Consider the following 23,703-nt stretch of genomic DNA (forward strand, 5'->3'; position numbering starts at 1 on the left):
ATTTGCGATGACTGACTTATGTAATTTTACCGTATTGGCAGACAGTTTCTTTATCCTAAATAAGTAGCTTAGATGTTGAGCTACAGAATTGCCATCAGGGTTGTATGGGTCAAGTCCCAGAGCTTTGCACCGGTCTAACCACGTTTTCCAAGGAGCTGAGTAAGTTTTTAGCGTAGACGCTCTCCAAGATTTTTCTAGCAGTTCTAAATCTTCACCATGCCAGTCTGCAGTTATGGTCGACCACCCCGTATCCTCCAAGCCTCCAAGCGTAAGTTTTGGGCGTTCGGGAGACCCGCTTGGGTTGTCATGTCTAACAAGTGATGATTGAGGTTGCGAATCTGGAACGGGGGATCCACTGCTCTCATCTTCAGATCCGACCTCCAAAATACTTTCTCCCACCGTGGCACGATTATGATGTACATTCCTTTCGCATGGTTTAGGTGAGCTAATACTCGAGGAATTATTGACGGAGGTGGGAAAATCCAGGCCAGATTGAACTGCCATATCCTGCTGAAAGCATCGACGAACTGGGCTTCTTTGTCTTTTGCGTCTCGAGAGACATAGGCTGGAACCACCCTGGATTCTTTCGTTGCGAATAAATCTATTTCGGGTATTCCCCATTTGCAAAATATCAGGTTCGTCACCTGCTGGGAAAGATGCCAGTCCGCCAGGGGTTTCTGACGAGGTAGACTGTCTGCTATGTCGTTGTAGATGCCCGGGATATATTGAGGGCATAGATCGGTCCGCAGGGTATTTGCCGTATGGAGTAGTTGTGAAACGAGCATTGTCAGATGACGAGAACGAGTTCCTCCTTGCTTCTTGATGTACGCCACCACCGTCCGATTGTCCGACTGAACTATGACCCTTTTTTCCCCTAGATAGGTCATTTCCGATCGAAAAGCTTTTAATACCGCATATAGTTCCTTTCTGTTTATATGCCATCGTTTTTGAGTTGGGGTCCATAGACCGCTGATCATTTTGTTGTCTATCTGAGCTCCCCAACCTTGGTCTGATGCGTCTGATGTTATAAAAGCTGTCTTTCGGTACTTTACTAGAGTTCCGTTTTGTTTCAAGTTCGCTAGCCACCAGACACATTCCTGAAGGGTCTGTGATGTTATAGGGAACATTCTCTTTTTTTGCTGTTCTGGTAAGTGGTTGGCTGCTCTTTGAAGATCTCTGGAGTGTAACCTTCCTAGGGGGATTACGAAACTGGCAAAATTTAGTTTGCCCAGTAAGCTCTTGGCGAGCTCCCAGCTCCACTTTCGATCCTTTAAGATTTTGTTTAAGTCTTTTTCTATTGATTGGATTTTCCTTTGAGGCAGCGAAGTTACGTTTCGCAAAGTATTCCACGTAATTCCCAGATACTCGATTTGTTGCGAAGGTTCGTTTAAGGATTTTTCTTTGTTTATAACCCAACCGAGTCTTGTCAAAAAGTTTACTGTCTTGATGGCATCCTCTCGTAGTTTTATTGGATCCTGGCAGGCCAGGAGGAAGTCGTCGAGATAGACTATGACCCTTATGTTCATATCCTGGAGTCGTGATGCTACCCAGTTTGACAGCCTTGCAAATGTGAGGGGAGCTGTAGAAAGGCCGAAAGGTAGGCACGTGAATTGTAGGATTTGACCCTGATTGAAGATTGCTAGAAATCTTCTGTGCTGAACTTTTATGGGCACGTGAAAGTATGCCTGGGAGATGTCGATCTTTACCAGAAAATCTCCTGGTTGCAGAAACTGAGGTACCTTGAAATGGTTTAACAGGCGAAATTTCTTTGGCAGAAGGTATCTGTTTAGACCTCGAAGGTTGATTATGGGTCGATTCTTTCCATCTGATTTTGGGACCGGAAACATCGTTGAAAGAAAACCTGAATGAGCTGATGTGTGTTCCAAAATGTCTTGATCTATGAGGGAGTTTATCTCTTGCGTCATTTCTTTGGTTTCGAATTTTTTTATAATTTGAGCATGAAATGGAATCAGAGGAGGTTTTGATACAAACGGGATTGTGTACCCTTTTACGATGTTTAGAATACTTTTGGGGGCTCCCTCCTTTTTCCAGACTTCTAGGTATGAGCGAAGCCTGCCTCCTCTGAAAAGCCGTATTTCAGGTACTTCTATGTTTCTTCGAAGAGTGTCCCTTGGACGAGCGCCCTCGGGCTGAGGAGGGATTAGAGTGATTTCTTTTGTCGGCACGTCTAGAACTCGATCCCGTTTTTTCGGATGGGCGACTTCTGGGCTTGACAAACGTCTTCTTTTTGGCGGTCTTTCCCTGGGAAAAGCCGGTTGCGCTATTGTATTGTTTCGGTTGTGCCGGTTTTTTGTAGTGGCTGCGAAAGAAAGTCTGCTGTGGTGGTTGCTTAAGAACCTCTGTGAGCTTAGATTCACAGAAAAGATGAGTCGTTGATGGAGGGACGGAATTCAAAAGTGACGCTTGATACTCATCCTTGGGGATAAGAAAATTCCTTCTCTGTTCTATAATTTCGTTCCTACGCCCGCATGCAAATTGAAGGAGATCGTCTGATATGGTCTTCGTGGCAGAACCAGTAGATAGGTGGCTCTTGAGATCTTCTTTGAGACCAGGGTGCTGATTCGAGAGTTCTTTGAGAGCCCCATGCATTGCATCTCTTTGCATCAAAAGCCCATGGATCATGGTACCCAAGACATAATCCATTTTACCCAGTTGTTCCTGGAAAGGGTTATGTGCTGTGTGCTTAACCAGGACTGGGTTGGCCTTTAAAGCACCAAAAACCGGCGCGGCGTGTAATTTTTTCTGTACTTCGACATACCTGATCTGGTTATACGTGGTGTCGCCTAGTCTTAGTACTTTAACCCCCTGTTCTGCAATGTGTGGTTTTGGGTTGGGTATAACAGGGTCCTGTGGCTTAGTGCAGGGTAACCAGTCAAAATCTTCTTCGGAGCCAAACGGAGCCTCAGGGGGCTCCCACGTAGGGGTAGCTTTGTTTGGAGGTTGTTCAGGAACAATAGTGTCGTCGATATCTGAGCAGTGAGCTGAAACGCAGTCGTCATCGGAGCTTTCGTAAGCAGAGTTCTCCTGTGAGTCAAAAGGTGTTTCAAATTTTTTCATGAAGGACTCCAGCATCTCCTTTAGCGCCACTTGATTTTCCTCTAACTTACTTAATCTGTCTTGACGTTTAGTTGTCCGAGCAGAGCTGTTGCTGCGCCGAGAAACATGCGAGACAGAGCCGCTGTCTTCCAGGTCACCGGATAACTCGTGGTTTGCCTCCTCTCTGCCGATCAATAGGGGTCTCATATCTGCCAAAGCCGCGACAACCAGTTCATTCTGTACTGCAGAACCCCGTATCCGCGCTGCTAGCGAGGCAGGGCCGGTAATTAAACCGACACACAAAGGCCACTCTAGTAACTTGAGTTTAATATCTCTATAAGTTCTCTCAGAAAGAGAGGAACAGTTCGGCGAAAATGCGCGTGCCAAACCTACAGTCGGGATCGCGAACCTGATTTTGTTCAGAATTTGAGGGTCTAGTTCACTTCCCAGCAAATCTTCTTTGGAGTAGGTATGTACTTTCCAATCTTGCCAGCCGTCCGGAAGATGCGCTGCAATGAGACGTGTCAGCCTGCCGAGGACCACATTGTCTCCAGGGTCATCCGCCTCCCAGTCGAGTAGTGCTCCAAGGGAGCACATAGCTCCCGAACCCGATGCCTAAAACACAAGGAATTCTGTGAATTACTGCGGGTTGGGGCTAATACGGCTCATTTAATGATCTACACGTAAAATTACGGAATAAGATTGAGCCGTACGACGTGTCAAAATGAGCCGCACGTGTCGCGAAAGTCACCCGTACGGCTCCAAAAAGTGAGCCGTAGGGGGGTCATCGTCTGAGCCGTACGGCTCAGACTGACCCGTGCGGCTCACCAATCTGGCCCGTAAGGCTCATAAAACTGGTCCGTACGGGTCACTAAGCTGGCCCGTACGGCTCACTAGATTGACCCGTACGGCTCACCAGATTGACCCGTATGGCTGACCATTCTGACCCGTACGGCTCATAAATTACGGGCCGTACAGGTCTAAGTGACTCTTAAAAGAAAAGAGCCACTGGTACGTACAGATCGCTATAAAGCCATCAAAGTACTCGAGGTGCAAATATAAATTTACCGCTCTAGGTTGGAAAGACCGCAGAGACAGCAAATTAAATCATAGATCGAATCGGACCCGAAAGGGAAACGCGATTCACAGATTTGCGCCTGTACACGTGTACATCGAGCCTTGATTTTTGAAGTTACTTGTATGTTGGCACAGTACAAGTAGGTATTTAACCTTAAAAGGTTATTAAAAATAACTAAAATAAAAGTCACAAGCACTTACAAATTAAAAAGAGAGTTCACTTACCATCAATATTGGTGAAAACAATCCTATAACACAATATTGTCGATCTAAATGATCTCGAACGAACTTCGTCGTTGTAAACTAAAGACACCGTGCACTCGCGTAGCGTAATGAAAGCGTACTGAGGAACCGCGCCCGCGCGCCTTCGCTCGGCCGCCCCCGCGGGGCGAGGGCGGCGGGGAGGAGCGCGCGCGCGGCTGGACGGCGCGGGGACATAAGATTTCCGTGTTCTCGATAGTTGTTTGAATAGCGTAATCTCACAGGTCAAGCCTAGGCAAGACATGAAATATATCGTTTTTATCCCTTCGGGGGAAAAACGTTTGCTATTGTCGATCTAAATGATCTCGAACGAACTTCGTCGTTGTAAACTAAAGACACCGTGCACTCGCGTAGCGTAATGAAAGCGTACTGAGGAACCGCGCCCGCGCGCCTTCGCTCGGCCGCCCCCGCGGGGCGAGGGCGGCGGGGAGGAGCGCGCGCGCGGCTGGACGGCGCGGGGACATAAGATTTCCGTGTTCTCGATAGTTGTTTGAATAGCGTAATCTCACAGGTCAAGCCGACGGCACAGACCATGAAATATTATAACAAGCTGCAACTCGAAACTTGCAGCGAGTAACAATTAGCCATTGTGCAGTTTCATAGTTTGGAGCGGAGTTTGTCGGCTTTTTAACTCAGTTCCGAGTTTTAAACTAACTAGCCTAGTTATTTATGCACACAGGTACAGGGCATCGACATGTTTGTAAACGTTATTCGATAGTAAAGCGTAATTAATAGTAAACACAGAGTAGTAATTAAGTAGTAAAGTCAAAGAAACTCGTACTTTTTTTTATTTGGAACTAGCGACCCACCCCGGCATTGCACGGGTTAACAAATTATACATAAACCTTCCTCTTGAATCACTTTATCTATTTAAAAAAGCGGCCAAGTGCGAGTCGGACTCGCCCATGAAGGGTTCCGTATTTAGGCGATTTATGACGTATAAAAAAAAACTACTTACTAGATCTCGTTCAAACCAATTTTCGGTGGAAGTTTACATGGTAATGTACATCATATATTTTTTTTAGTTTTATCATTCTCTTATTTTAGAAGTTACAGGGGGGGGGGACACACATTTTACCACTTTGGAAGTATCTCTCGCGCAAACTATTCAGTTTAGAAAAAAATGATATTAGAAACCTCAATATCATTTTTGAAGACCTATCCATAGATACCCCACATATACGGGTTTGATGAAAAAAAAAATTTTGAGTTTCAGTTCGAAGTATGGGGAACCCCAAAAATTTATTGTTTTTTTTCTATTTTTGTGTGAAAATCTTAATGCGGTTCACAGAATACATCTACTTACCAAGTTTCAACAGTATAGTTCTTATAGTTTCGGAGAAAAGTGGCTGTGACATACGGACGGACAGACAGACGGACAGACGGACAGACGGACAGACGGACAGACAGACAGACAGACAGACATGACGAATCTATAAGGGTTCCGTTTTTTGCCATTTGGCTACGGAACCCTAAAAACCGCTTCAAAATCCGTTGCGTAGTTTTAAAGATCTAAGCATACTGACAGACAGACAGACAGGGAAGCGACTTTGTTTTATACTATGTAGTGATAGTGATGTTTTTAGTTGAACATTCTTATACTCAGAATCACGAGCCTACTCAATTAACCCTATTAGATAGAAGATACGAGAAAGTAAAATGTCCTAAGATTTTTATATCAATTCCATTACCATTTTTCACAGACTTTGTACGACGATCCAAAATTGGCGTTTAACAATCTAGTAACCACACAATTCACAACATATAGCGTAGAACAGTGCCATCTATATCAGCTGTCAAACACGGTGGCTCGATTATTCATTCATCAAAGACACGTTGCCTTAAATATTATTAAAGTAGGTATACGTAACATATACGACACCTACTTCTCGATGTTTTAAGAAAGCCCTACATACTTATTGAACTTCAACATCGAAATAACCTTTCAAAATGTCACCCCAGGCTATAAGAACACCCTTTGCGAGACGTTACGTAAATTCAGAACACCCTCTATCGTAACGATCAAAACAGCCACATTAACCTATATACGATATATATTTAAGTATTCAAAGATGTTATTACCATTGCTACAGAACATTCAACTATACTTATTCCTTTAATATAAATCATATTCTATTCTATTCTATTAATAGGGTATTTGACTACTAGTCAAATCAGTAACTTTTTACGGACTGTCAATACCATTTTGCTACTATGGAATTTATATGAAACACTAGCATGTGACGTCACAATCAAATTACCTACTCTTTATAATTATATACGGGTTTTAAAATAGAAATTGTGTCTAAAAATAACTGCTGTCTACCTTTCTCTTCTCTATTAATCTTCTGGTGCTTTATTTCATGCATGGTGTAAAATATTTTATTTTAAATGCAGTCAAGTACCCTATTTAAACGAGCAATTCTTGTATAGGTAATATATTTCGGGGATCTCGGAAACAGCTTTATTTCGATGAAATTTGCTATATGGGGGTTTTCGGGAGCGGTCTCCCAGATATTTAGGTATTATTATCGGATATGTTATGGGCCTTTGATGTAAGTATTACCATTACTACATGGTACAGTCAGCAGCAATAGTTGCTAACCGGGCGAGATGTTTAAAATGAACTTGACACGACTTTATTGTTAAGAGAATAAGAGCGCGTCAAGGTAATTTAGAACACCTCGCCCGCTTAGCAACTTCTGCTGCTGACTGTATTACAAAATTTCAGCTCAAGCAGACAGGTCTCAAATTTTAAATTCTAAATCTTAATTTTATAGGTATTCATTCGACGAATCTACCCTATACACCGTGACCCCAAACCACTGAAACCTGTCATTACAAATCTGATTTGGCACCGTTTCAAGCTGGAAACTTAACCGTTTGCCGTAAGAGTGCGTGCAAAGCTACGGTTACAAAGTAGGAACATTGCCAGCAGGTTCATTCTTAATTTAGAAGATACTAAGATAGTGTATTGAAATTAGATTGGTCAGTTAAAACTTTTTAATTGAGTCGCTTAAACTTCAAACTCGGGTAAATCAATCTGACAGATTAAGCGATTTTGAATAGAATAGAATAGAATGGTTTTTTATTCGTAAACACACAGATAATACAATTACACAAGAAGAAAACAGTGAAAACATAAAATAATAAAATTAATTTAGTAATTTTGGTATTAAGAAAAGGTAATAGGGTAGATATTTGCTGAGAGGGTCGAATGGATTTACCGGAGTTTGAAGTTAAGCGACACAATTCAGGTAATACAAATAAATGGCACAGATAGTGTCGAGTTAAAATAGTAAGAAAGTTTGATATGTTCAGACCATTGTGTCCCCTTTCTTCGGGGATATTCTAAATGCAGCGAGGTGAATCGATCCTGTTTTGTGAGAAACAATGCATTAACCGTTAAAAGCGCTGAGTTATCGTACCCGTGGCGCCAAAAAGTTTTTAGAGTACTTCATATTTTTAACCGCCTTCAAAAAAAAAGGAGGTTCTCAGTTTGACCCGTATGTATGTATGTATGTATGTATGTATGTATGTATGTATGTATATTTGTTCGCGATTGCCTCGCGTTTGGCTGAACCGATTTTGATGCGGTTTTCAGAAAAGTGTTTCTTACATTCTGGAGAAGGTTTTAGTATACATAGATCTGAGCTGATGCTGAACCCTGGCTATACCTAGTGGAACTCAGGTTTGGTGCAACATAGGCTCACGCTGTTTTGGTCATCCGACACGCCTTGATGAGCACTTGGGAGAGCAGTACCCAAGGTAGAGCTGATGCTGAACCCTGGATGTACCTAGTGGAACTCAGGTTTGGTGCAACATAGGCCCACGCTATTTTGGTCATCCGTCTCATCTTGATGAGCACTTGGGAGAGCAGTACCCAAGATACAGCTGATGCTGAACCCTGGCTGTACCTAGTGGAACTCAGGTTTGGTGCAACATAGGCCAACGCTATTTTGGCCATCCGTCACATCTTGATGAGCACTTGGGAGAGCAGTACCCAAGATAGAGCTGATGCACCAAACCACCCTGGCTGGCAGGGTTCACCCTGGCTGTACCTAGTGGAACTCAGGTTTGGTGCAACATAGGCCCACGCTATTTTGGTCAACCGTCACATCTTGATGAGCACTTGGGAGAGCAGTACCCAAGATAGAGCTGATGCTGAACCCTGGCTGTACTTAGTGGAACTCAGGTTTGGTGCAACATAGGCCCACGCTATTTTGATCATCCATCACATCATGATCAGCACTTGGGAGAGCAGTACCCAAGATTGAGCTGATGCTGAACCCTGGCTGTACCTAGTGGAACTCAGGTTTGGTGCAACATAGGCCAACGCTATTTTGGCCATCCGTCACATCTTGATGAGCACTTGGGAGAGCAGTACCCAAGATAGAGCTGATGCTGAACCCTGGCTGTACCTAGTGGAACTCAGGTTTGGTGCAACATAGGCCCACGCTATTTTGATCATCCATCACATCATGATCAGCACTTGGGAGAGCAGTACCCAAGATTGAGCTGATGCTGAACCCTGGCTGTACCTAGTGGAACTCAGGTTTGGTGCAACATAGGCCAACGCTATTTTGGCCATCCGTCACATCTTGATGAGCACTTGGGAGAGCAGTACCCAAGATAGAGCTGATGCTGAACCCTGGCTGTACCTAGTGGAACTCAGGTTTGGTGCAACATAGGCCCACGCTATTTTGGTCATCCGTCACATCTTAATGAGCACTTGGGAGAGCAGTACCCAAGATAGAGCTGATGCTGAACCCTTGCTGTACCTAGTGGAACTCAGGTTTGGTGCAACATAGGTCCACGCTATTTTGGTAATCTGTCACATCTTGATGAGCACTTGGGAGAGCAGTACCCAAGATAGAGCTGATGCTGAACCCTTGCTGTACCTAGTGGAACTTAGGTTTTGTGCAACTTAGGCACACTTTGTTTTGGTTAACCGACTTGTCGTCGTGTGCCTATGTTGCAGAGTTCCACTAGGTGGGTCGATGAACTTTTTTCTAACTGCCTTTAAAAAAAGGACGTTCTCAGTTTGACTCGTATGTATGTATGTACGTATGTATGTACGTATGTATGTGTGTATGTTTGTTCGTGATTATCTCGCGTTTGGCTGAACCGATTTTGATGCGGTTTTCAGAAAAGTGTTTGTTACATTCTGGAGAAGGTTTTAGTGTACAGTACATGGATGGTTTGAAAAACCAATTGGACCAGGTAGGTGGTATCGGTATACCTACCAACAAATTTATGTTGCTGAAACCGATTTAGATAAAATAGTGGGAGTGGGAGTCGGACTCGGACTGGGACTGGGAATGGGAGTGGAAGTGGGAGCAATATACATACATACAAATCGTTTAGCACCAAAACGTCATATTATGTTGTGTCGCGATTATCATCGAGTTAGGCCATCACCAACATTAGTAGGTAGGTAGTAGGTAGTTACTAGCCCAAAACTAAATGGAGAGCCTAACAAACTAGTATTTTAGCCCAAAACCTAAAATAAATGAAGTACCTACCTATCACTAAAAAGTAAAAAATAAAATAAAATAAATAAAAAATAATTAAAAAATTAAAAATAAACAAAAATAAAACCAAAATAAAATAACTTAATATAATATCTTTTTTAAAAAAAGGGAACCGCCTTCAAAAAACTAACCCACTGAAAAGTACAAAATAATTTTTATATGGCACCCCTTTACGTGTCCAATCCCTATCCCGTCGTAAAGCAAATTTTTGCCAAAAAGTAATTAATACCTAATAATAAGAAAATTAATAATCATCCGGGTAATTACTTAGTTTTTGAAGGCGGTGCCAAACCAACCAAAACAGTCTTTACTACCAATCAGAAAAAAATACGAGTACAAGAACTAAATTAATGAGTAAACTAAGTATGTCTTTATAATGCAAGTAAGTGCAGCGTTCTTCGTTGTCTAAAAATATCGGTTCTCAAAAATTTTGGTTTGGCACCGACTTCAAAAACTAAGTAATTACCCGGATGATTATTAATTTTCTTATTATTAGGTATTAATTACTTTTTGGCAAAAATTTGCTTTACGACGGGATAGGGATTGGACACGTAAAGGGGTGCCATATAAAAATTATTTTGTACTTTTCAGTGGGTTAGTTTTTTGAAGGCGGTTCCCTTTTTTCAAGCGTAGGTATAGGTAACTCAAGTTTTTCATAATATACTAAAAGTCGATCATGCTTTGCGGTTACATAGCATCGTACGCCGCAACGGCAACAACTAACTAAAATTAATCACGATTCGATCATGGTTTTTATTAATTCTTAATTTCGGACAAAAAAGCCAAGGCAGTTAGTTTAATTCTCCTATTCGCTGAATAGTCTCAATAATCCTAGCAAAGAAAATGCAATACCTACGTCACATTAGAGATCAAAAGTAGAAAGAAATTGCATTGATATTACATTGTTTGTAGCTAAATGTAGGCTCGACGAGAGACAGCTTTATTACTGAACCATTATCGATTAAACTAAAATAACGGCCAAGTAATGAACTGCGTCCGTTATTCTTCCTGGAACTGTCATTTACGAACAGGTTACAATGGGATGGAGTTACAATCTAGTGGTTTTGATCAATATTAGCTAATAGTAACGGTTACGGAATGGTAGGTACTTTTATAATTACCTATATGAAAGGGAAAAGAATGGATTGGAAATTTAAACTCTTAAATATTACATTTTTACACGTCTGTCATCACTTTTAGTCCTTTTATCGTGAACTTAGTACGTATTGTTAAAATACATTTAGGTAATCTAAAAAATAAGTCTTCAGTTCTTATCCATTGAGGTTTAGTTTCTCAAAATCGGGTCCGTAAATACTTCTAAATAAGTAAATAAATAAATCATAAGATCATAATCATAACATTTCCTGTAATTGGGTAAAACTTTAAAACTTTAACGAACCCACTATTCAAATTTAAAATCAAATACCTAATGATATACATTTTGAGATTCATTTTTAGTTTTATTTAAATGAAAATCTAAAAGAAAAATCAAAGTCGCATCGCACCAAGAGATATATCAGTATGGTTACCATCAGTTTGTCACTGACATAAACGCCGTCGAGAACGTAATTTACTTTCTATACATCTCGCTCGCACTCGCATATTCGTGCAAACGGAATGTATAGAAAGTAAATTACGTTCTCGACGGCGTTTATGTCAGTGACAAACTGATGGTAACCGTACTGAGCGCCTACCGCGAACCACGTTCGACGTGTTGCCTCGTTGTCGCACTTGTAAATTCGTACGTAAGTGTGACAGGGAGGTAACACGTCGAACGTGGTTCGCGGTAGGCCCTCTGAAGTAGACTTCCGATCAAACTTCAAACGCTCGAGATACCGATCTCGCCGAGTGCAGTATACTGAGTGGGCTCAAACTATGAAATTCGATGCCTACTTTACTGGTGATAGTAAAAGCTTGTAGGGTCGGTTGGGGTAAATAGTTTTTAACGGGGTCCCGTTGTTTCCCATAAAGTTTTAAGTCATAATGTATTGTTTGTTATATTATCATTAGTCATAAAACTGAAACCGTTAATTTTTTAGGATTTTCGTCAGGTTATCCTATAGATAGATTAGGTTATTAGGTTAGGTTTGTTTTATGGCAAACCTGATAAGTGACGCGTTTCTGAACCAGAGCAATTATGACTAGAAAATTCGGGCAAACAATATATTATGACTTAAAACTATTTGGGAAACAAAAGAGACCCGTTTTTAACACTCCTTTTTAAATGGAATAGGAATGAAGTAGAATAAGTTTTTGAGTGATAATAACATCTTATTTTTACTTGTTTTTTTTACCCGACCTTAACAAGTAAAAAAAATCTGTGGAGTAATAAATCAGTAATCACTAGCGCTACGAGCGTATCTTATGCTACTCTGTTTGTCTATGACTTAGGGGTAAATGTTTAATAGTAATGTAAATTAATGTTTAATTAATTGTAATACAATAACATGTGGTTAAATCGGGTCTCTATTGTTTCCCAATTTTAAGTCATAATGTATTGTTTGTCCGCATTTTCATTAGTCATAATTTGTTTGGTTTAGAAACTCATAACTTTTCAGGATTGCCATAAATCAAACCTAACCTAACCTATCTATACCTAGGATAATCTTACGAAAATCCTGAAAGTTAACAGTTTCAGTTTTAGGACTACTGATAATATGACAAACAATACATTATAACTTAAAACTTTATGTGAACAACAATGGGACCCCGCTTAAATCTGTGGGTCTATTGGGCCCACGGTGTATAACATATGACTGCACTGTAGCACTTACCCTAAAGCTGATGGACCCACTGCAGTTAACGTCGAAGGCTTTGAACACGTAGTGGGCGTATAGAGCTGAATCTGAAACAAAATTAATATCATTTACGGATTAACCATCTACCCCTTTCTTCCAAAAGTTTGTGACAAATGTGGCTTTCCAGCACAGAAAGGTCCTTATGCTTAATCTGCAATAAGGATGTTTGTATCAGAAGTTCAGATGGAAACTTCCTTATTGTATTTGAAGCATACGGACCCTTCTGTATTGGAAAGACACAAATAGTTCGTGTTTTATATAGACACAAATAGTTCGTGTTTTATACAGGGTGACCAATAACTACCTATAGCAGTCACCCTAGGACAGGTAATATACAGGGTGTCTGACCATGGGGCTTTAAATCCAGGGCTCGATTCTACTCGCTAAACTGAGCTACTTTTATTATGGCGCGAACCCCGAAATCCTAAAAAAATTGTTTCATTTTTCATACATTTTGGCTGATCAGATGTCGACGTTTTCTATGGAAAAGCCAAAAAAATTTCCCCGATTTTAGGGTTGGTCCCATAGTAAAAGTAAAGTCAGTTTAGCGAGTAAAATCAAGCCCTGGATTTAAAGCCCCATGGTCAGAGACACCATGTAGATATTAGCTTGGAATTCTTGGTTTCCACACTAGCATCACTAATAACAATTTGGATGTACTTACTGCCGTGAGGGAAAAACTTGGCGTAAATATCTTTGAACGACTCCTCGTGTACCACGCCTTCCGGACATTCCTGTGGAAGAAAGAAAATATGTTTGTACACATTTTAATAACTTACTAGTGCATGCACAGATGATATATGTATAACTAGGATGGTAGCACCTGTTGACCGGCCTCTTTACTGACTAATACTAGTCAAATCAGTTATCAATTAGAACTGTCAAAACGACTTTGCTACTATGGAATTTATATGAAACACTAGCATGTGACGTCACAATCAAATAACCTACTCTTTATTACCTAGTTTTATACAGGTTTTAAAATAGAAATTGTGTCTAAAAATAACTGCTGTTTACGTTTCTCTATTAATCTTCTAGTGCTTCATTTCATACATGGTGCCAAATACTCGTAATTTATTTTAAATACAGTCAAATACCCTATACAGTTTCACTGTGTGTGTCAAAACCACAGTCGTGTTTTGTCTGTATTTAAACTCGTTATAAAACACTTCTCAATTTGATAAAACTCGTTTAAGTTTTATCAAATTGAGAAGTGTTTAACCCTCTCACTGCTATAGCTACGGCAATTACTAAATCATAACTACGATTCCAAATCGAGAAATCATTGCCCGTGACCTTAACGACCTCATTAGAGCTGAAACATGGGGTTATTATCGACTTCACACGCTAGCGTGTAACGTGTAACTACTAATGATACTCGAAGAGTTTTTTGAATTGATCGTACAGTCATCAGACATATCGGAGCGGCTAAGGCTGTTACAAATATCTGAACACGCATCTATTGTCATGCAGGGCGTTAGAGTGCGTGTTCAGATAGTGTGAACACCTTGGCCGCTCCGATATATCTGATGGCGACTGTACAATTTTCTTCGGGATTTATCCGTGGCGTCGATACTAACTGCTACATCTTCTTCCCCGGTCCCTCATTGCTGAGGATTGCCACCATGTATGCTCCGTCTCTATAGTGTGCGGTCATAAACATAACTGCTACATATCAATGAATAAAGAATACTTTTATACGTCATTGCTACATATATATACCGGCAGGCGTGGCTCACTCCGCGATTTCGTCGCGTCGCTACAACTTGTTGTAGCTTGTAGGTAGTAGCTTGTCATGCGGCCTACACCAATTTTGTAACTGTAACTACACCATAGTAATTGCCGCGCACCGCTACGGAACGGCACTGCACCATCCCATTTACCCGGGGGTTAAGCGGTTAAACCGCTAACCCAGTGTCAAATTACTGGTAACCATGGTAACTTTAGGTTTAACCGGTGAACCCCCGGGATGGTTCAAGTGGAGATTAAGTCCCGTTTCCGTAAATAATAATCTATAAAAACTAGTTAAAGTTTAAATCGGTGTTTTGGGGAGTAAAAAGCAAATTACCTACAATATTACCCTTCAATAATGGTAAAGGATCATAAATAATAGTAGTACAGGCGTCGCGTGCTGCCCGCCCACGCCGGTAACATACCGCCCTTCCTGTATCACTCACTAAATGTTAAGTATACTTACATTTTAAATAACTACACCTACTGTAAAGTTTCGGAACAATACATAGGTACAATACGCTTCCTGAAAACTCAATTACGAGTTAAGCAAACATGTAGTAAATTCTGACGTAAGTATTTATGTCGCAGGGATTATGTTTACAGACCAGTAATGGGATTGAAATGAGCCGTCACACGTGATTGTGAGTATTGTGAATTGGGTATTTGACTGTACATATTTAAAATAATAGTAGGTACATTACATACCTAGGGAGGTGAATTCGTGAATGCTCCAAATCGCAGCCCAGATCCATAAATATGCGATCTGGGGCTTTACAAATTACCGCCCGTGGTTTGTCTGAAAGTTTTACGTCTTGCCTTGGCCAGGAAGTGACTTACGGGCCTAGGGTGACGTAAATTATATTACACCATGCATGAAATAAAGCACCAAAAGATTAATAGAGAAACGTAGACAGCAGTTATTTTTAGACACAATTTATATTTTAAAACTCGTGTAAAACTATAAAGAGTAGGTCATTTGACTGTGACTTCACATGCTAGTGTGTCATATAAATTCCATAGAAGCAAATCGTTTTGAAAGCTCGAAAAATAAACTGATTTGACTAGTACTCGTAGTCAAGACTGCATTTTTAGGCTGAACTCTACAGATGTGCCAGTTGCGGAAAGTTTAAACATTGGAAATGTTCTCAATTTTTTTTGGAAAATGTATAAATATAGATAAAGGTTTAGTGTTGTATCCGGATTTTTTATAAATCCAATAATGATACCTATACCGCCTTTTAAGAGTCTTCCGGACAACCTTTATCCTTACTAATATTATAAAAGCGAAAGTAAGTGTAAGGCCTGAGTGGACGCTCGGAGCGGAGCGTTCGGCGGGGCGTGCAGCGTGGCGTCTATAATTTGAGCAGCGTGCACTAAGGCCGCTCCTATACGCTTGCATTTGTTTAACATGCACGCCGCACGCCCCGCCCCGCTGCACGCCCAACTCGAGCGTCCACTCAGGCCTTACACTAACTCTCTGCCTGTCTGTTGCCTGTTCAGTCTTCACACTTAATTACTGAACCAATTTAGATGAAATTAGGTATGAAGGTAGTTTGAGATCCGGAAAGGACATAAGTGGGACATAAGATATATTAACCGGGCAACTAAAATATTAAACAGGAACATTCATTGGGCATATAATAATATAATTTGGCTGTGCATTAATATTTTAGCGCCAAAAAAAATATATAGGTATTTAGTCTCAAATATAAGCATCATATTATTTAAAAACTGGCAGCAAAATCAAGCCATCCAAAAACTTTATAGGGAACTTGAAGTGATAGGTTGGCGTCTAAAATAAAAACCGGCATTAAACATTAAGCAACATTAAGTCCGACTCACGCTTGACTGCACATTTCTGACAGGTTTTCCTGTTATCTATAGGTAAAGAACTACTATGTGTATTTTTTTCAAAATTTTAGACCCAGTAGTTTCGGAGATAAGGGGGGGGGAAGATTTTTTGCCTATTTTCTTGAAAAACTGCGAAATTATTAATACTAAAATTATTAAAAAATATATATAAAAATAATCGTTAACTGTAACTGCATTAAAATACAACTCATATTGATATATTTTAAGGCTCCGTTTTTGTTGCCAAACTATTAATTTTAGTAACCCATTTCATTTTTTTAAACTACCCAAATTCGATTAAATACGTGCCTTTTATTAATCATCAAACACCATTCCGCGCAGATGAAGTTGTGGATAATAGCTATTAGTACTTCATAAGGGTAGCCTAGGTCTTAAAACTCGACAACGAATAAAATCTACTTACCTAAAGTTTATTTTTTTATTCGGTAGACTGAAATGACAGTTAATAGTATGAAATGACATTTCATGTCCATACAATTAACTGTCATTTCAGTCTACCGAATAAAAAATAGTAGTTTATGCAACAGTGATATAATAAGGGTTCTTAAAATTCAAGGGTCGAAGTTACAAAACGAGACGTAGTCGAGTTTTGTAAAAAAAGACCCGAGAATTTTAAGAACCAATTATGAGCTGTTGCATACATTACTTTTTCTATGACAGCTGCAGCAAAAAAAAAAAAAAAAAAAAAAGTTATTATTAAAAAAAAGAGATTATTAAAAAAAAGAGTTATTATTTAAAAAAAAATGAGTTATTATTTAAAAAAAAAAGAGTTATTATTTTAAAAAAAAAAGAGTTATTATTGTAAATGAAAACATACCTCTTTCAATCAAGATGATCGGAACTTGTATCTTTAAAAAAAATAAAGCAGTTGTATTATACTCATAAGATGACTGCTAGCAGTCATCTTATGAGCCTATAGACAAAGCATTCAAATGACATTGCTTTAGATATCACTGTCAGTCATTTAATTGACACATTTAAGTGCTGGAGTAGAAAAATAGACTTTACTTATGTTCAAATCCCGTATTTACATTGTTTATCATGTCATGCGATTCTAATTGGCTCAGAAGCCTTGTACACCAAGCCAATTTGAAAAGTCACATGTACATACGAATGTCAATTGTTTTTACATCATTCTGCAATTAGATCGGGAGTTATTGATTTAAATTGGCTTTGCTCTCCCCAATTTTGCGTGATGGCGGCTAGGGTTTGTTTTGTATGTATACGATGAGGTTAAATACAGAGGGCCTCCCGCGAGCAACAAAATTTTCAATTTTGGACATAGGTACGAAAGCATTTTTGCCCAAGCTGAAACGGAGACCTTCGCTAACGCTTAGTCAGTAACGAAATTCCGTTACTACCGCGGTAAAACCAACAACGGCAACAACTAATACATATTGCAATCTCATACATTTAGGTCATCTCATCTGCTTTAAAATGATGACGTACTTTGGAGAGATTAGCTTTGAACAGTTTGAACGTCCATTGAAAAAAGTGCCCAATTTGCGATAGATTCCACGAAGCTACTAATGTAACTAGTTTTATTATATGCAGAGGGGCTTCCGCGAAAACCGAAATTCGCAAATTGCGGGTATCTTTCTCTTTTACTCCAATGAAGGCGTAATTAGAGTGAAAGAGATACATGCCCGCAATATGCGAACTTCGATTTACGCGGTTATCCCAGACGTCATGTTCGCGTTCAACTGCCGACTATAGCTGATGGTCAACCAAATCTTGTCAGTAAAAAAAGGCGCGAAATTCAAATTTTCTATGGGACGATATCCCTTCGCGCCTACATTTTTCAAATTTGCCGCCTTTTTCTACTGTCAAGATCTGGTTTGGCCAAGTATATATACTATATATAAATATTTAATCAAAGCAAATTGCAACAGCGTACATTTTGGCGTACATCCTAAACAAAAATTTATAAAAATAATTCCTAGCTGCAATTTCAGAATTTAACACAACAAAACGTGTTTACGCCGAAATAAAACAGCTCATTTGAACGATGAAACAATCTCGAAATAACACAATCATAAAAGCTACTAGGCTAATGAATTAGAAAGAGACCGGTACAGATTTAAACAGCACGTTAGAACGTGACGGTCGTATATTCGCATTTCTGCTTGAACTAAAAGGTCAGTAGGTGACGATGTCGTCGACCGTTGGCGCCAAAAATAGGAGTCGTGTCATCTTGACAGTTCGCGGCAAGAAAGTCCGAATGTTATGCAAGTTGTATTTATAACTTGAGAATTTTCAAAGAGTTCTTTTCGCAAATGAGGCTCACTTGTGAACGCTGAGGGTTGTTTTGTGTAGAACGTTTTAGTGTTTCACCCTAGTTATTTTGCTTTTTTCTCTCTTGGTATGAAGCACAGATATAGGAAGGAAGTATATTAGTAGTATTATATGCTCTGAGGTATGAAGGCATTAAATGTCGTATTAAAAACATTCGTGTTCTGAACACACATTATTATAGCTGGTCAACCAAATCCTGTCAGTAAAAAAAGGCGCGAAATTCAAATTTTCTATGGGACGATATCCCTTCGCGCCTACATTTTTCAAATTTGCCGCCTTTTTCTACTGTCAAGATCTGGTTGACCAAGTATAATTGTAAACATTTAAACCCGAGATTTAAACTCAAAAAGTCCGTGGAGGATCGTCCCTTGGCGTCTAAACTTTTAAAAATTTACCGCATTTTTAAATTGACAATTTAGATTGTCAGACTAGATATACTTGGTCAATCAGATCTTGACAGTAGAAAAAGGCGGCAAATTTGAAAAATGTAGGCACGAAGGGATATCGTCCCATAGAAAATTTGAATTTCGCGCCTTTTTTTACTGAGAAGGTTTGGTTGACCAGCTATATAATATAGTTTGGCAAGCCATTTCCGTCAGTAGAAATAGGCGGTAAATTACAGTATATACCCAATAAGTAAGTGGACATTAGTTACTTATCTTAAAGTTCATAATTAATCTATCTATCTAATATATCTAATACCTTTAAACGAGCAATTCTTGTTTATATATATATATATTGAATAATAAAGAATTGCCCGAAATATATATATTTCGGGGATCTCGGAAACGGCTCTAACGATTTCGATGAAATTTGCTATATGGGGGTTTTTGGGGGCGAAAAATCGATCTAGCTAGGTCTTATCTCTGGGAAAACGCGCATTTTCGAGTTTTTTTATGTTTTCCGAGCGAAGTCCAGTCACCCAGATATTTATTAAGTATATCAGAAATAATTATTCTACACGTTATACTTGTTGCAAAACGTCTGAAAAGCATACTCGACTTCTGTAACGTAATCCATACTAATATTATAAATGCGAAAGTGTGTCTGTCTGTCTGTCTGTTACCTCTTCACGCTTAAACCGCTGAAACGATTTAGTTGTAATTTGGTATCGAGATAGTTTGAGTCCCGGGGAAGGCATAGGGTAGTTTTTATCCCAGAAATCACCCTTTAAGGGGCGAGAAGGGGGTTGGAAATTTGTATGGGAAATCGATAAAAAGCAGATTGGGTAAAAAAAGCTGCCCAAATTACTAACTCCGCGCAGACGAAGTCGCGGGCAAAAGCTAGTTTAAAATAATTACAGCTATTAGTATTAATATTAGGGTGTCGTCTCTCATCAATCACTCGCTGTCGTGTCGAGGCTTTCGTTAATGAATGCAACATGAAGTTATATTTTTTAAACTGGAGCGAGTTGTCACTTTTTTTGCCATACTAATTTGAACCTTATCACCGAGACAGAAAGTTGTTCGTACCAGACTAGAGAAAACGGTCCACTTGAGATAGAAAAACCCGAGCCCTGTGTCTCACTCGCACATGTTGCCAATGTTAAAAAGATACCATTGTGGTAGAGATTATATCATTAAACTACTGAATTTAATTACCTTCTTATACAATTTTAGTGCTATATTCAGATTACAGTTCTGATATATTTTAAGTAATTTGTAAATAATTATGATGCCAATATTATTAACTGATGAAACCAAGCGCATACACAGCAAAAAAAAACCTAAATTTTAGTATGGTAGGATTTGTAGTAACTTTAAATATTAATTGGTATCCCCAACTTGATGACATTTCTTCAAAACACGTGAATGCGAAATTTCTTAAAAATTGTGAGGAAATGTTATGTTAAAGGTTGTTGGAGTGAAATAATTGCTAATTGTGGAATATTGTTTCACAAGAAAGCCACAATTATTACATTTTACTATAAAAATACAAGACAACATTGTCAAACTCATTAGGGTGACTATGATGTCGGCACGTTGTGAATCGGTCTCACAGAATTCTTATTATTAACGTAGGCAATGTAAAAGTAAGTTTAACTTAATAGGTATGTCTTTATTTCGGCATGTTTAATTTAAGATTTGTTATAGAATACCTAATTGAAGGGATGTTTACAAAAACAACATAACTGATTAGAGCGGTTGTCATTTTTTTTTAAGAACATGTTAATCGTTTCAGGTGTCAACCAGTGTAGTCAGTTATGTTGTTTTTGTAAACATCCCTTCAATTGCCAAAATTAAAAACCAAAGTGCTTAACTCCTTAAACATTACAGACTCTCATTTATACATAATATTTTGTTACAGAAAAGGTGTGTCAAACTGTTTATATATATATACAATCGATTCTTTATAGGTAGGACACATTTCCGTCAATAGAAAAAAGGCACCAACTTTAAAAAAAACGTCATATTTGCTAAACAGATCTTCAATGACGCTTACACTTAAAAAAAGCTGAAGTGGACAAAAGGGAAGCCTACCTTTATGAACATACCATGAGTGAGTGCTAAAGAGGCCGACTACAAATGAAAGAAAAAACCCGACTACTTAAAATTTCACTTTATTTAGAAAACGTCACACCCTACTGATATATTTCATGTTATCCTAATATCCCACATACAGATGTCTTATGGTCACCCTAATTAGAACGAGATGCAGGGCTCTAGTTTGACTTCTCATGTGGACACACTTTTTGGTCAATGTACTCGATCCAGTTTATTAACTCTAAATCCGTGGAATGCAATGCTAAACAAAATGGCCACCAAAGGGTACAATAACCTACTTTATAAAACGGTTTGAAGCTTTGCGAAGAGTTGTTTTTCATAACATTTTAATTTCGCGTCTTTTTCTACTAAGAAAAAATAGAAGTTTGCCAGACTATATCTAGCACCGATATACGGATTATCAAAAATGTAATCTGGCAACACTGGAGTCTGGGGCCTACCCTGAGGGATTACCGCGAAAATCGAAAATTGAAATTTTGTTATTGGCAAGGTGCGAAGTCGGTGGAGGGGGAAGTGGCGCTGATCGTCACAAACACAGGTAATCTTATGGAATGGCCGCCATTAGTACTAGCGGCAGCCGCTTGAACTAATTTTACTCCATAAGATTTAACGTAGAAAGTCTGCCAATATGAGGGCATCACCAGTCGTGCACCTAGCGAATACGCCTCTTTACCACACTTGCATACTCGAGCAATAGAGAGGCAGATTACGAAATTTCGGTTTCCGTTTTGCGAAGCCCTCTGTACACGGACCACCGAGTATAAAAGTTCGACGGTTGATTTGAAAAATGAACTCCCTTTTAGGAAATATGGAGCCGTGTTTGATGTATCGTTCTAGTTTGTTACCTGTCGGCTGCGTTCGCTGTAACGCGCCAACATTAAACTATAGCAGAAGCAGAGTGGAAAGAATTACAATAGACAGAGACTAGTAAATATTCAAGACGAACAACCTCGATACAAAAGTGCGTTCCTTAGGTATTTTGATATACTATAGGTATTTAGATTTTTGTTTTACTGATAACCAGTCACGTTTGATCGTGTGGTATGGCTATAAGGTGGTCCGCTCTACGTCCGTCAAGGACGCAGCTGTAAGTGAGAACGAAATAGAGATATTTTAACCACACCAAGGTCGTGGTCCGGTACGCCCGTCTGTAATGGCTTTTAGATCGCACATATCCCAGAGATAGCTCAGATAGTACATAAACCCGCGGTAAATGGTCGTAAACACGGCCCAAATGCATTACCAATTTACCAATTTATATTAATAGTAAACTGCGTAGGTACGTACTGTGCAGTCAACATTAACAGAACAATAGACCTTTGTTATTTTACTATTCAGTAGAATAATAAACTACTGTCAGATCACGGAGTACAGTCAGCATCAATAGTAACGGATGAAACAATTAAAACAACGCGCCAAAAGTATCTGCCACTTTGGAATACTTTAAAAATAGGTATAGATGGTCAAGCAGATCTTGTCAGTAGAAAAAGGAGGCAAATTTGAAAAATGTAGGCGCGAAGGGATATCGTCCCATAGAAAATTTAAATTTCGCGCCTTTTTCTACTGACTAGATTTGCTTGACCAATGTATCTCTGCACTTTGCATTTAAAACCACACCACCAGCCACCAGCCACAGTCTACATATAGATAGTAAAGACAATTATCATTTTGTTATTAGTATTTTTAAATGAAACAAAAATTAACGCCCTCAAAGAGATTCGAGCTTAAAACCTCTGTCCAGAAGGTTTGAAACTTCTATTGTATGGGTGGCTAGGTTGTGCGATTCATTAATATTTTAACCACGCTGCACTCAACGTGCTGTACCTAATATATCTCACTGTTATATTCCAGTTCAAAAATAAATTTATTTAATCCGGCTTTTATAACTGATGATTTATCTTTATCCAAATTGTACCTGACAAACTCAAATCGAACTGCAGTTCACATTTTGATATAACCTGATGCCGTCAGCAAACGCGGCAGTATAAAGAACCTTTCGTAGCAAACGAACGCTATATAAAGAACCTTTTAAAACACAACGTGTGGAGCGACAGCTGACGTGCTTCCGCCGGAACCGGATGTGCTACTAACTAATGGTTCTCGACAGGAAATCGGGGGACATGTTCAAAGTTTCTGCGATTTAATGTCGATCGATCCTGCACAAATTGTGTAAGTAATCTTTGATGCCTTCGGTAGTTTTGGTGATTTTTTTAAATTTTTGTTTAAAGGACTGATTTTCAGTATTTTCATATATTGTTTCCTTTTTGTTAAATTAAGTTTCTATAATATAACACTCCGGGTACTGAACAATAATGGTAGTGAGGTAGAGTCTGGGGCCCGATTTTTGAAACTCGAGCGCTCGATTTCGTGTATTTCGTTCAGTAATATGTATCTCCACTACTAGGCATGTTACTTAATTCTACTAATAGAATTGAAAACGAGTCGTCAATACCACTAAATTCCCAATTTTTATCGCTCGTATTTCAAAAATCAGCATTTCGCCGTTTTCCACCGATTTTCGAGTGACGAAATCTAGCGATCGAAATTCAAAAATCGGCCCCCTGTTCGAAA

General features: G+C 39.3%; 1 protein-coding gene across 2 annotated transcripts in view; it reads right to left on the reverse strand.

Annotated features, from left to right (window-relative positions):
* Window positions 1–23,703, reverse strand: part of LOC134659585 (Kv channel-interacting protein 1) — a 29,853-nt gene that overhangs the window by 5,502 nt on the left and 648 nt on the right. For both annotated transcript variants that reach the window (XR_010097818.1, XM_063515248.1), the window contains exons 2-3: window positions 13,392–13,461; window positions 12,704–12,774 (exon numbers count right to left, since the gene is read on the reverse strand). Coding sequence is in view for 1 of the 2 variants with exons in the window: in XM_063515248.1 (XP_063371318.1) it covers window positions 12,704–12,774; window positions 13,392–13,461 (141 nt within the window). In the remaining variant the exon portion in view is untranslated. The remainder of the gene's footprint in view (window positions 1–12,703; window positions 12,775–13,391; window positions 13,462–23,703) is intronic.

The sequence above is a fragment of the Cydia amplana genome, chromosome 25, assembly GCF_948474715.1.
Source record: "Cydia amplana chromosome 25, ilCydAmpl1.1, whole genome shotgun sequence".
Taxonomy (NCBI): Eukaryota; Metazoa; Arthropoda; class Insecta; order Lepidoptera; family Tortricidae; genus Cydia; species Cydia amplana.